This window comes from Anomalospiza imberbis, chromosome 6 (assembly GCF_031753505.1).
Source record: "Anomalospiza imberbis isolate Cuckoo-Finch-1a 21T00152 chromosome 6, ASM3175350v1, whole genome shotgun sequence".
Lineage (NCBI taxonomy): Eukaryota > Metazoa > Chordata > Aves > Passeriformes > Viduidae > Anomalospiza > Anomalospiza imberbis.
In genome coordinates, this window is record NC_089686.1 from 13,984,710 (window position 1) to 13,998,548 (window position 13,839).

General features: G+C 36.0%; 1 protein-coding gene across 1 annotated transcript in view; it reads right to left on the minus strand.

The window, feature by feature from the left end:
- Positions 1–13,839, minus strand: part of VRK1 (VRK serine/threonine kinase 1) — a 33,557-nt gene that overhangs the window by 1,735 nt on the left and 17,983 nt on the right. Inside the window, exon 12 of the mRNA XM_068192467.1 lies at positions 9,934–10,027. Within this exon, the coding sequence (XP_068048568.1) occupies positions 9,934–10,027 (94 nt within the window). The remainder of the gene's footprint in view (positions 1–9,933; positions 10,028–13,839) is intronic.

Consider the following 13,839-nt stretch of genomic DNA (forward strand, 5'->3'; position numbering starts at 1 on the left):
ACAAGAAGATTGACAGTGTTAAATAAAATAACAAAAACAGATCACAAGATAAAACTTCTAGTTTGTAAAAGGATAGCTGAACTCATAGCATTCATTGAGATTTAAGTGGGGATAGAGAATATGACATGAACAGAGGAGAATATACAACTATTTCTGGGCACTGACCTCCTAAAAAACATGTTTTTCAGCTCAACTTCTCCAAGAGTATCATCACATGGAGTTGAGTCATTTTTTAGCTCATCTTCACCAAAAGAATTAGATCCTCTACAAAACCTACACCCCTCCTTCCTCCCCATGTGCCAACTTTTAGTTTTATAATGCTTTCCAGTATTGAGCTATTTTTTGGACCTTGTGCTAAGCTCATCTAGCTCTGGGATCACAATTTAACCCCGGAGAGTAACTACCTACCATGTAGTGTTCATTCATTCAGTCCCCCTCCCCTCCCTTCCCAGTGGGAAGTGGAGGAGAATTGGAAAAAGGAAAAAAATCCCACGGGTTGAAATAGGAACAGTTTAATAATTACAATAAAGTAAAATATAATAAAAAAAGTAAAAAGAAAGATTAATTACCACAGATGTTAAAAAGCCCCAACCCACAAGTGATGCACAATACAAGAACTCATCACTCAATGACTGATGCCCAGCCTGCCCCCCAGCAGTAACTGGCCCCTCCCAGCCAACTCCACCAATTTATATATTGGGCATGACATTCCATGGTATGGAATATCCCTCTGGACAGTTTGGATCAGCTGGCCTGGCTGTGCTCCCTCCTGGCTTCTTGTGAAGCTCCTCATTGTCAGAGCACAGGAAACTGGAAGGTCCTTGACTTAGGGTAAGCACTGCTCAGCAACAGCCAAAACATCTGTGTTATCCACAATACTTTCATAATGAATCCAAAACACAGCACTTCACCAGCTACTACAAAGGAAATTAAATCTATCCCAGCTGAAACTAGGACACTTAGCAACAAAATTTTGGTCTGTATGCCCACAGTTTAGTGAAATGTGGCATCTTAGAGCATTCTGAATGGAGTTTATACAAGGGGATGTAGAAGGCACACAATTGAAAAAGAAAGGCAGATTTCTGTTCGGCCATGTCAGCTGTTAAATCAGCTCAGCTTCCAGTGCAACTGTGCCTAGATTCAAGCTATCACTTGACAATATTTTATTAACAAAGGTAAGGAATAATCCCATCTAAATAAGATTCCTAGTAAACCTGGCAGGCAGGTTATTCAAAGAGACTATACCTAAAAGCAATAATAAAACCTCCCTGCAATTTGATTCTTGCCTGCCTTCTACCAGGAAAAAGGAAGAAAACAAAACATCACTGCTAATTTCTGTGAATCGCATTCTACTGCAGTTACTTTGATAAAAAATATTACACATAATAAAAATGCCTACCATTTCCATATACAGTAACAATTAAATATTTTTCATCTCCTAGTCATGCAATTTTATTTTTCTTCTTAATTCTAAATTCCTAAATTCCTCCTTGAAGATAGCATGCCTAACTACTTCAGTTTTTGCTTTTAAAACTATATATAATTCCACAGTCCATGTCAAGTGTACAGGTAAAGAAAAGCAAAACTGAATTTCATGGAAGTCCTGAAGAAAGAAGCTTCTTGCTTAAGACTTTGAGCAGTGGGAGTCACTGATCATTGAAGCTTAATGAGTAAACTTGGGTGAGTCAAGGCAGAGAACAATGTAAAACAAAGCTTTACAAAAGAAACCCAGCAGTACTGTGTATAGTTCTGGGCTCTGTCCTACAAAAAAGGTCTGAGAAAAATGGGGAGAAAAAGTGGTTTCCAGTTCTCTAACAAAAACAAGAAGAAAATATTGAATTTAACTAGTTTATCTGAAGAGAGTAAAAATAAAACGGGAGACATATGATGTGCAAAAGGTTGCTGCATAAAATGAGTGTGAGTTTCATGTCCACAGTGGCTAGACCTACTAAGCTTAAGGGAAATTCATATTAGGTAATAAAAATATTAAAATACTGCCCCTTATTAAATCCTCTGTAATAGTAAGGACAGTTAAGTATTACAAGTGGTGCTGACCAGGGAAGTTTTAGAATAATCATACAGGTTTTGAGACAAAATTTTAGCATCTATCAAGATTAATACCAACATAAATTCATTAGACTGGTGTATAGAGATCTCTTCTTGATGTCCCTTCTCATCTTCCAATTCTACATACACTGTTTTAGAACCACACAAGGTTTACGACTAAGAAATAAAACTGTGCTCAGGTCAAAAAATTGAAGTTTTTGTAAAATTAGAGAAGTTTCTTTGGTAAAAACAAAGCCACTACTTTCCTGTTTAAATTGCCTTCTTTGATGAAAAGGAGGACAGTGAGAGATTTGGAAACATGAAAACACAGCAACTGAGCAGATAAAATCAGTTAGGATTTAGGTGACTTCTAATTTACATCATAGGTTAGAATATCTGAAAACAGAGCCACGTAGGGATTTTAGACTGTCATCAAACATCAGGTAAGTGACAAATATCTAATAGCATGCTAGAAATGAGCCAACTATATCACTTCCATATGCTGAATCTACACCTGACAAAGGCTAAGTACATGCCAGTCTCCAGCTAATGGGTTAAAGAGTTCCAGCAATTGTAGCTCTAAAATCAAATTTGCAGTCATGAAGTGGTGGAGTACATTGATCAGACACTACAAGGTTTCCTTTCTCAAAAAGAAACCCAAACCTAATATCTATGCATATGTGCGCACAGTCTTACACACACTTTTTGCTCTATGTTTACCTCTTTAAGAAACAAAGTTCAGTAAATCTGGAGTGGTAGATGATGTGGTGGAGTTCTCTGGAAGAGATGCTCTCAACTGGTATCCACTTGGATGAAGCTCAATCATCATTTCTGTGCAGACACCCCATATGCCACAGCAGGACAGTGTTAGGACTGATGTTGCTTTAATACAGGCAACTACACACCTGTATTAAATTATTCCAAACATAAATATGTGAAATTGCTACAGTTAACCTGAGAAGTGATAAGGTAGGAATAATCCTGTCCCTAATCTACATCCTTACATATGCCACTGCATCAGATCTCAGTGCAATAAATTATTCCCCAGAATAATTTTGTTACTAATTTAAGTAATAAATACATACTTGTGGTTTCCAAAGCAGCTAAACTGAGAACTGCCAGTTCTTCAAAATTCTTCCTGATCACAGTATCCCTTTTCTCTTGTAAAATGTGTTTCAGGTATATTTCAGCTGTCTTTGGTGGTATCAAATAACCAAGTCATTTTGCTAGATGACTCTCTAGGAGACCTTTTTTCTTCAACTGCCCTTAAAAGGGTTCTGCAATCATCAGATTGAAAAAGGAAACAAGAAAATAGAACCCATACATTTGTTATTTATATATGGAAGGAATAAGAAAATAGTGTTGGAAGCTGAAGACTACATTCAGCAACCAGCTGCAAACATCAGGTGGGAACCTAGGCCAGGCTGCAGCATTTAATGAGTTAAACACCAACATTCTCCAATCACTTTGGGCAGTTTGAATATGGTGCCAATGAAGAGATACTTTTCTTTTGAAGAAGATAAAAGACAAAATCTTCTTTTAAGAAGATTGTAAGAAGATGAAGTCTTCTTTTAAGAAGACTCTTCCTTCTTTTAAGGCAGAGTCCTCTGACAAGCTCTTTCCCAGTTCAGCCAGGGAACCCCTGCATAACTGAAAAAACCTGGTGAATAACACTTCTCACACAAGCATTTTTCAGTACTCTGAAGCTGCTGAAGAAATTGCAAGGGTGACAAATAGTAGTTGTGGTTAGTTGGCTTTTTCTGTTTTCACAGCAGCCCTTTTTCTACAAGAATTCAGAAATACAACTCAGGAAAAAAAAAGGAGAGGCCAAAGAATGCAAATATAGTCTTGAATTCCAGTAAATATATGACTGTGGGGTAGGGATGAGGGAGAAAAGTCAGTGAAATTATGGGATGGAGCTTAGCTTTAGCTACTCTGTTCTGCCAAGTACTCCCTTTCCTGCAAAATATAAAGCAAATACTTTTCATATTCTCGTAAGGAAAAATACCAGAACACAAGAATCTATTATTTATGACTTTATGCCTGTGTATTTCTTACAGATATCATCAAATATATAAGTGGTCTTTTAAAAATCTTCATATAAAATTGTTCCAGATGAAACTGAAACTGGTTTACTTCTATTTGCAAAAATTGCTTCACTGAAGATATTTCAAAACACAATTGTACATAAACAGAAATCACTCATCCCATGCAGCATGTGTCTGAAATTAACCTTCCTCTTTGCCACACAGCAATTTGCAGGAGGAAGGCATTTTAATTCAAAACATTACTTGCAATCTTGCAAAAGGTTAGTTCCCTGTAAAAATCTGAGTCACTGCAGTACAATTTTTCTTTCCTGTAGAAAAATTTCACTTGCAAATTTTATATCTGAGTTTGAATTGTAATACTTGTTCAACATACTGCAATTCATCTTCAGGTCACAGAAAAACAACCAAAAGAGCAGACATAACTTTTTTTTTTCCTAAATTACCTAGTTCTACATGTAATGTCATTATACAAAACCTTACACATGGAAATTTTTCGTTACAAGGTGTTTTGTTTTAATACTTTTTATTAGCATCAAACACAAGAAAGTCCCATTAAATGTAAAAAGGGAAAATAAATTACTGACATTTTAAATGTGTTTAAGTGCTAGAAATTATCTGAAAGTATTGTACAGAAGCAAGTCTAAAATAAAAAGGTAGATTAAATAAGGAACTGTGTTCCAAGCACACACAGAAGTACACAGTAGCACTCCCATACTTTACATGTTGGACACTAATTTTTTCCCTTTATTATGATTAGTGTTCACATGTTCAAAGTAATTCTCACTGAATTTGTCACTTGCAAATTGCCAAGAAAACCCTACTATACTTGAAGAACCACAAAGATAAAATAAATGTAAAACAAGTCTATTTTAACCTCTCTATCCACAATATTTAAAAATCTTTAACATTAAAAACACCTCCTACCACACCTTTTCTAATTTAAATAGCTTTTGAAGATCCTCAAACAATCTCGGGGTAGGCATAAAAAGGCAGATCACTTCACATTGTGTTTGAATATACTTAATGCAAAATATAGAAGTGAGTTTGTCAATATTTCAGGCAACTGAAAACAGTATTTCTCTGCTTAAAACTCAGATCTTTCTGGTAATTTCTAGATAAAACATTGCAGCACATGTTTTTAACTTCTAAAACCAGACCACATAACTCTTGTACTAGAACATTTAACTTGAAACATTCCTGAGACAGGAAAGGGAAGGAAGGCTAAGAAGGGCACAGAAAGGGACAGATCTTTCAGTCACCAAGCAAAGAGATGGATACACAGTTTTAAAACTTGTATCTACTTCCTCCTGGAGTCTGTAACAGATAGTAGTCAATACCAAATCTTCCACAAGAAGGAAGACACATATTACACAAGTAGAACTATTGTGCAGTACAAGTTCTACAGAAAATAAGTTTTTTAGGGTACAAGATAAATGCAATGTGGGCATTGGTACAGAGTAAAAAGACAAGTAACAAGTGGCACCATAAAGCTATGACTTGCTTTCTCCTAAAGTTTGGTGACAAGACCAATAATTCTCTAAATGCAAAAATGAACCTAAGTGGACATTAAATAACAAATCTTACTTGAATAAAGAAAAAGAGGTTTAAGACAATAACCCAGATACTGATTTATGCAATGCCATGAAAGGTAAATAAGCATAAAGCTAAGTACCTATTAACTGAGAAATAATATTAAACCACCATTTTAGAATGTTCTTATAATCAATCCATCAGAATGACCATTTTCATATTGGAGCTGTTCACATAGTTATTTTTTTTATATTGCAAGAGTAACCAGAAACTCCAGTTAAGATTTTAACATGGTAGATGCTATCCAGCAATACAGACCTGCAGAATTCCCACCCTTAGTAGTAATGACTATTTTAAAAGTATATTTAAAAATACTGTATTTTCATTGTCATATCTACTTTAGTATTTTTCTTTATATGTTCTAATTAATAAATCCCAAAACTGTCTTAAAAATGCAGAAGAGAAAATAAAAAAGGCTATTCTAAAAAAAATCTGTATTGCTCTAATCCAATCTTCTTCAACCCTGAGATTTAAAAAGAGCTGCTGGGGTAGTTGTTTTATTTCTATTGTAGCTTTGAACCTAGGATTATTCACAAATTCTCATGAAATCCTTGTTTTTCCATTATTTATGAGATTTCCACTGAGGATGTCTGTCTATCTGCCTATTCCATCAAACTGATCAAAAATAAGCATACTAGTCCTTTCATATTATGCACTACACCCCTGCAGGAGCATTGGTGGATATGGACAGTGTATGCCCAGGTTTGGTATTCTGTTTTAACAGTATCATCACTTATAAACCTCTATATTTTACTACTGTACACGAAGGCAGCTAACACTGAAAATGGAGCTGCTATGGGGCGTGGGGAAGCTTCTCATTTAAATAGAAATCATCTCTTCTGACAGCATTTTTCCTGGTGGAGATAGATTGGCTAATATAATACTTCAACGTCATCCATATTACTTTATAAAGGACAGCTTGCAAAATTCCCCATTTCAGGAAAGCCTATGGGTTCATTATGTCAAGGAAAAAAAAGGAAAAGCTGATAACATACTAATATAAAGAAAAAACAATTTAATAATTCCACCAAACTTCAAGCAACTTGTTTTGAAAGTCCAACACAGCTTGTTTCTCAAGGGCTTTCTGAAACTCTGTTTCCAAATAGACACTTGACTGCTCCAGAAACACTGATGGCTGACAGGACTGGAAGAGAAGGCCTTTAACAACCTCATGTGATGTGGCCACTCTTACACTGAGAACAACCAAGGGCAGCTGACAGCAGAAGCAAGAATTTCCAGATGACTGTCCTTTCTCAGTGCCCTTTTTTCTTCTCCTGCAAGTCTGGGGGCTCCCCAGCCCCAGCAGACTTCAATACTGGCAGACTTCCTATGGCCACTGAGCACCTTAGGGTACTCAAAATGCCACACAGCTGAGCAGGATCTTTTGAGGACAACTAATCTTTTTGACTGGACAAGACAAACTGCATAGTCAGATGTGGTTAATGCTGAGGAGCTGAACAGCAAGAGGCTGCACAGCTCTTCTTGCTATTGCTTTCTGTTGAAACACTTACAAGATGTTGTTTGAATACCTGAAGAGCAACCACCATTCCACCATATTTAGGCCCCTTAGAAACCAATAATATAGAATTTCAACATCTTTTAAAGCATTCCTATATGACTCAACCTCAAATTGTACAACTAAGAGGTATCAAGAAAATATCCATTTTACTGAACTTCAGAATTTTTGTTAAGTCAGAGGGAAAACCATTTAATGGAGAAACAAGTCCATGGTAACACAAAACTAGTCAGATTTGGAAACAGTTTTAAGTATTTCTATAATAATCAGCCCTTTTCGAACTATAAAAGCATCAGAATCAGAAAAGATTATGAAACAGTTGCCCTTTCCTTCAAAACAGGCTTATGAATCATGTAATAGTTGGTAAAGTTTTTAATTCCAAATTTGGAGAGAACCAAATGAGTAAGTACATGTACCACATTTCACCTGAAAGCATTTTATATACTCCCTCTACTTGGTATTCATTAAATTGAGTAGTGTAAAAAGGTCAAATTATAGCCATTTCATCATCTGTAACTTTATTGAACTAGCAAGTTTTTCTCATTTAAGCTTATGTTGAAAATCTATACAGCCTCCCAAATACCTTTACTTAGTCTGAAAAAAACTCATTGTTTACAAAAAGGTGATGTTACCACCTGGATTGCAATTCTTCAAGTTATTTTCCATCTCCTTCTATAAGAATTGCAATTTACAATCCCAGGAAAAAGTAGTACAATATAAGAAAAGAAAGTATGTTCTGTGCATGTGTATCAAATCACAGAAAATAGTTAACTGTATTAAGTATTTTGTTTAAAAGCCTTAAATTATATCTAAAATGCTAAAACTGTATCAGCATCATGTAAGATCATTCTATTGCTTTGAAAGAAAGTATAATCCAATTAATACTTTTTCAGCTACTGACAGACTAGAGAATTTATAATAAATTGAAATCGATAAGTAAATACGCATTCAAAAAAGAGAAATAATCACTGGTCTTAATGATTAAAATTCTCTAATATGAACAGCTGAAAATTACCAAAGCAGAGTCACCTCCTGGAATAACATTAGCTTCATTCCTTGTACTTGGTCACACAGTTTGAGTAAGTATACCAGGTTAAATCCAGAACTCACCAATTTTATTACTGTCTTTGAAAGTTTACAGCTTCCCATCCTGCAATACTCCATCAAACCATTTTTAAACAAGATTTGCTTTAGGGTAGACTTCAGTCCTACTGCTTTATTTTTAGACTATTTGACCACAGACAACATCTGGTATTTTACTTAAAATTATAAATCAAAAATTCTTTAGGAAAAATATCTTTGCTATTACTTGAATTCAGTTCACATTTACATAAAGGCACTACAAGGTTGGATCCATAAAGCAGTTTAACTGGACATTCAGCACCAGCTTTCCCTATACAGATCTATTGAAGATTTCTCACACTGGATTTTCAATAATCCTACTTTATCTGTCCATGACTTTTTCCATACAGCACTGAAACTATGCCAAATTATGTTGAAATAATAGCTTCAGCATTTTCTATCCTTATAGATAATCCTTTCCTTGACTTTAAACATGCTTGCTTTTGGAATCTGCTGCTGTTAGCCCTTGGCTTTAACACTCTGTGGTGCAGAGGAATCCTGAGGAGTCAGCATGTTTTAACAGTGAGCTGGACAAGACAGGAGGACAAAAATGAGAATGTGCAGAGAATGAACGATGGCAAAATAAAAAGAAATTAGTTCAGCTACCAATTTTTATCACCTAGCAATTCCACCAGCTTTGGGCACTACTTAATTGGAGTATAATCCTTTCTTACATAGAAAGTTGAAATATTTTAACTTTATTAAATAAAGTTAATCTAAAAAGAAATCGCAAAAGATCAAAAGCACTTAAACTGCTAAAGGTTCTATTGGGTATTTTATGTGGCTGGGTTTTGGTAAGCTGAGGTCAGCTTCAGGGCTAGCCTCTGTGGGGAGACCAGCTGCTCTCCTGTGCCTGACACAGCCCTTTCCAGCTGGCTCCGGTACAAACCCACTGTAGGCCAAAGCTGAGCCAAATTTGTTTGTGGCACCTCTGTGGAAAGATTTAAGAAAGGATAAAAAAAATCACTGGACAGGTAGAAAGGGAGTAGCAGTGCAGGGAGAAGAGTGGGAAACATCAGACAGAACACCAAAGTCAGAGGTGGAAGTGGTATTCCATTGCCCCAGAGCACATATTCCCTGTAGCTCAGGAAGGACCCAGAATGGAGGAGGTATCTCCTTGAACTCATGTGAGAGCCCAGCCTGGAAAAAAAAAACTTTTTTTTTTTCTCACTGAAAAGACTGCAACCCAAAAGAGAGAGCCCACACTGGAGGAGGGAGAAAACGTAAGGATGAAGGAGCAGCAGACACCACAGCACACTTCCCCTGCAGGACCCCGCACTGAACAAGAAGAGTGGTAGAGTTTAGGGTGAAGCAGTTAGGTTGACCTTGAGGGAAGGGGAAGGAAAGGTGTTTTAATGTTTGTTGCTATGCAAATTTTTTTAAATTTGCAATGTATTACATTTACTTTCCCCAAGTTGAGTCTGGTTTGCCCAAAACAGTAAACAGTAAAAGATATTTTCATCTTTGTTTTAATTAATGGGTTTTCCCATCCTATTTTCTCCTTCTGTCCCACTGAGGAAGGGAGCAAGTGGCTGTGTGAGGGTCTGGACTTTAGCCAAGGTATCCTGCCACATCAGTACATGTGACTGTCAGAACAATCTTTTGACTTACTAGAAATAGCAGCTTTCTTTTTCTTTGGACTTCCTGTATCTTCCATTTTTGCCTCAGTGCTCTCACTGGCTGCAGCTGCTGCCTTACTTCTTTTCTGAAAAAAAAAAAATTAAAAAAAATAGCAGTTGAACTCAAGGGCAGGAAAGACCATGTAAAGCAGAAAATATCCTCACAAAATATTTCCTTATTTTATATTATATTATATATTATAAAATGTCTCCAGTCATAGAAAAAATGTATTCCTGTATTAACACAAGAACACTGGTACTAAGCCATACACAGTTTGAAACAACAGTTACCTAACCACTTTAGCAGCTGAAATTTTGATTTAGGCAAACATGAGGTGGTGTGATCATAACCTGGGGTTTTTTTATCTTACGCTGAATAAATGTTACAAAAGGAACAATCTGAAAAAATTAAAGAACACATAACATTTTATCCCAAGTTCATATTAATTGGGTTTTCTAAAAAAATTACACCACATTAAATTCAAGTTTATTTGGATTCTCGCTTCTTAAGGTTTTCTTTGCACAGCTCAAAAGCAGCAAATACTCACTGAAAGTACTTTTTCTTTTTAATAGCAACCATGGGTTCTGCTCCAAAGAGAGGTATTTGGAAAATCTGAACTCCCTTCAAGGTACCTTATCTTAAAACCTCTAAATAGATAGAACTCTTTAATCTTACTATTGCAAAGTATTCCTGAAGTAGTTATGGAAAATTATTGTTTTAAAGCCATGATTTTTGCAAAAGATGAAGTGACCTGCATCAGGCATACATGAAAAGCATTGAACACTGGAGGAGTTTTACTTTTCTTTTTTCTTTCTTTATTTATTTTTTAATTGTGTGAGACTAGAGCTTTACTAACACAGCTTTAAAAGTGGCTACAACTTCACACAGCTCAAGGGAGAAGGGGAGAGTGCATTACATCTTTCCTTTCCAAAGTGTTGCTTCATGATTACCATCTAAACCCTGCTGGGCTGAACAGATTGGTTCGATAATTACATACAATAACTGCAGTGGGCAGGTAACCCTCAGCTGGCACAGGGCAGCTCCCCTGTGAGAACTTCCATATGCAAACTGCACTGATGGAGTGCATTAGGTACATCTTTCCTGCCGGTGCACAGGCCTGATTACCGCCAGCCAAGACTCCAAGGTTAGCATGTCAGCAGATTTGTGATGCATTAGGCAGGAATAAACACAGACACTTTTGTTCATTCTGACCAAAATTAAGGAGGACTATCTCAGCACTGTACTGCTTTTATATGAGAGATAATGCATTCCTCCCAATTGTACTAGGAAACATTTTAAATGCTCATCAGAAAAACAGATATTCAATACATATTACACAAAAGCAAAATACATTTATCTTGTTTCCAAGCTTATTTAATAAAAAGTGGTTTCTTAATCTTGATGCAGGTGAATTACATAGCAGTAAAAATCAGGCAGCATTTACCTGACAAAAGCAACACCTGCACAACTGAACCTGAACATTAGAAGGAACCACAAATCACTAAGATCTGTATTTTTCCAGGCTACTTTACTCCCAGTATTTCCCAGACACTCTTCAGCACTGAACAACAGTAAAACGTGGTCCTTGCTCTAAATAATTTAGTCAAGAGCTTGAAATACTCCCTTCAATACGTGGTACTGCTAGCTTCTCATTTGTCTAGAACTACTAGAGAATACCACACTCACAAACTAGCATGTTTACTATACAGAAAAAAAAAGAAAAAACCTCGAGCACAGCTGTGGAATATGTTTCATTTACTCATACATCTGGGGAAACTTGAGACATGATATAGAAAAAAGCTAACTTTTAATACAGCAAACATCTGTGACTTTTACCCAGATACCAATACTGAGAATGACTGAGATTCCAGAACAACCATGTTTATATGTAACCTATAAATGCCCACCATGGCTCAATTAGCTGATAGCACAGGAGAATCCGACATTCTAAGAATGTATTTACACAGAAGCTAGAAATATTATCTCCTAGCTATGAAACACCATAACTTCAAAACATCAAATAACACTGTTTTAAGAAAATATTATGGTTGATTGCACCAAAAGAAATTAAGAATAAGTGGGTTAAGACCTGCTGTGATTAAAAAATCAGTAGAGCCAAAATGTCATAGATATTTTGTGTTAGAGGTCACAATCTTCTTAAGGGTGGATGCCAAACTGTGTTTTTCTTTTTCAAATTAGGCATTAGGCATGCCAAACAAAATTCAGCACATGATAGAAGATCCTGGCTTTCAGGGGCAAAATGCTACTGATCAATGGCAAATTATCTTTATGAAGAGTAATTTTAATGAAGTTTGGAATTTGGAGGTTATCTTTAAAACACTAAACCATCTTCTACCATAGACTATACTGCAAGGCCTACAAAACCCAACATAGAAGGAAGAGCCATCTGTCCTGATGTTTGGTCAAAAGCAAGACGGTTATGATGGCCACCAATCTTATTCTGTCCAGACACTCTAGCAGTAGCTGGCATGAAGCAGCATCAAGTCCACTGAAATATGAAGCAGACAGCTGAAAACACTTACTCAAGTGGGCCAGTAGCACTCCCTGTTTTATTGTATTTGTGACAACTGAGTAAGCTGACCATGTATATGGTTCTCAAAGTATACTAAAAAAAAAGAAACCCTCTGAAAAGGCTTACTTCTATTTGATGTCAGGAGGTAAGAACCTATGGAAAAGGATTATCCTACCCTTTGGGAATGGTCCTGAGTGATACAGGCTAAAAAACCAATATTTTTGAAGTTTTTATTCCATTGCAAATGTGCACCAGACATCTCTGCTGGACAAGGACATTACAGGTCACAGATGTTGGCTCTGCAGCAGGCCAACTTACTCAGCAAAGAAACCAGCCAACCATTAAAGACAGGTTATTTTTTCCCCAAAATACAGGTCTCAAGCCATATCAAACTACAGGGGGAACAGAACTTACACTATCAAACTCCACTTTTGGAGGGACCTTTACACTCAGTTCAGCAGAAAACATTAATATAGAGACCACAGCTGTATGATTTTAGCCAAAATACTATTTACCGGGCAAAAAGATCTAAGAAATGCTGAACATACATCTTCAGAAGACTTTAGAATCCTACAGGGATTTTTTTCCTGCTTTCCCCCATCTCTAACACACCGCTGATCATGTCAGTAAGCAAGCAACGTACTTGTACGATTATCCTGTATTATAATTCTCAGTTCCCTGGTTCATCTAAAGGAACCAGTAAACTGCCCAGCTGCTATTAACAAATGTAAATAAAGAAGTAATAAACGCATTTTGAAGTAGAAGATGATAATTACTGTCCCATTATGTGACCACCTTTTTATGGGCATAAGCTGCTTTAACATACACTTTCCCTAAAGCTTAAAAAGTCCTTAATACTGTACTCAAATTGGAATTGAAGTCCAGAGTTTAAGACTTCTTAAATACAAGGAAAAAAATACCCCTAGCCTACCAATACAGTTAAGACTCCCAAATAACATATTAGATTAGTGAAATCAATATGTGAATTCCAGAATCAAACACTTGGCATAAAGACGTATACTTAAAACTAAGCTTTGAACTAGTCATGGAAAGGAAACTAATACAAAACCAAAATTAGACTAATCTTACATGTACTTTGATTAATCTGGAGTTTTACCAATTTAAAGAAATAAGTAAATTAACCAAAATAATGTTCAAACATCATTATATCTAGATATACAAATTTTGTCATCTAAGGTATTACCTACTGTGAAAGTACCTCTATAAACATCATTCTGTATTAAGTTTTATTAACAATTAGTTAAGTTTAATTAGAAAAATAATGTGTGAACTAGGACTTAAACATTTTACTATTTAATTATTTGCTACTGTATTAAGTTGTGACACCTACTTCCAACACCACT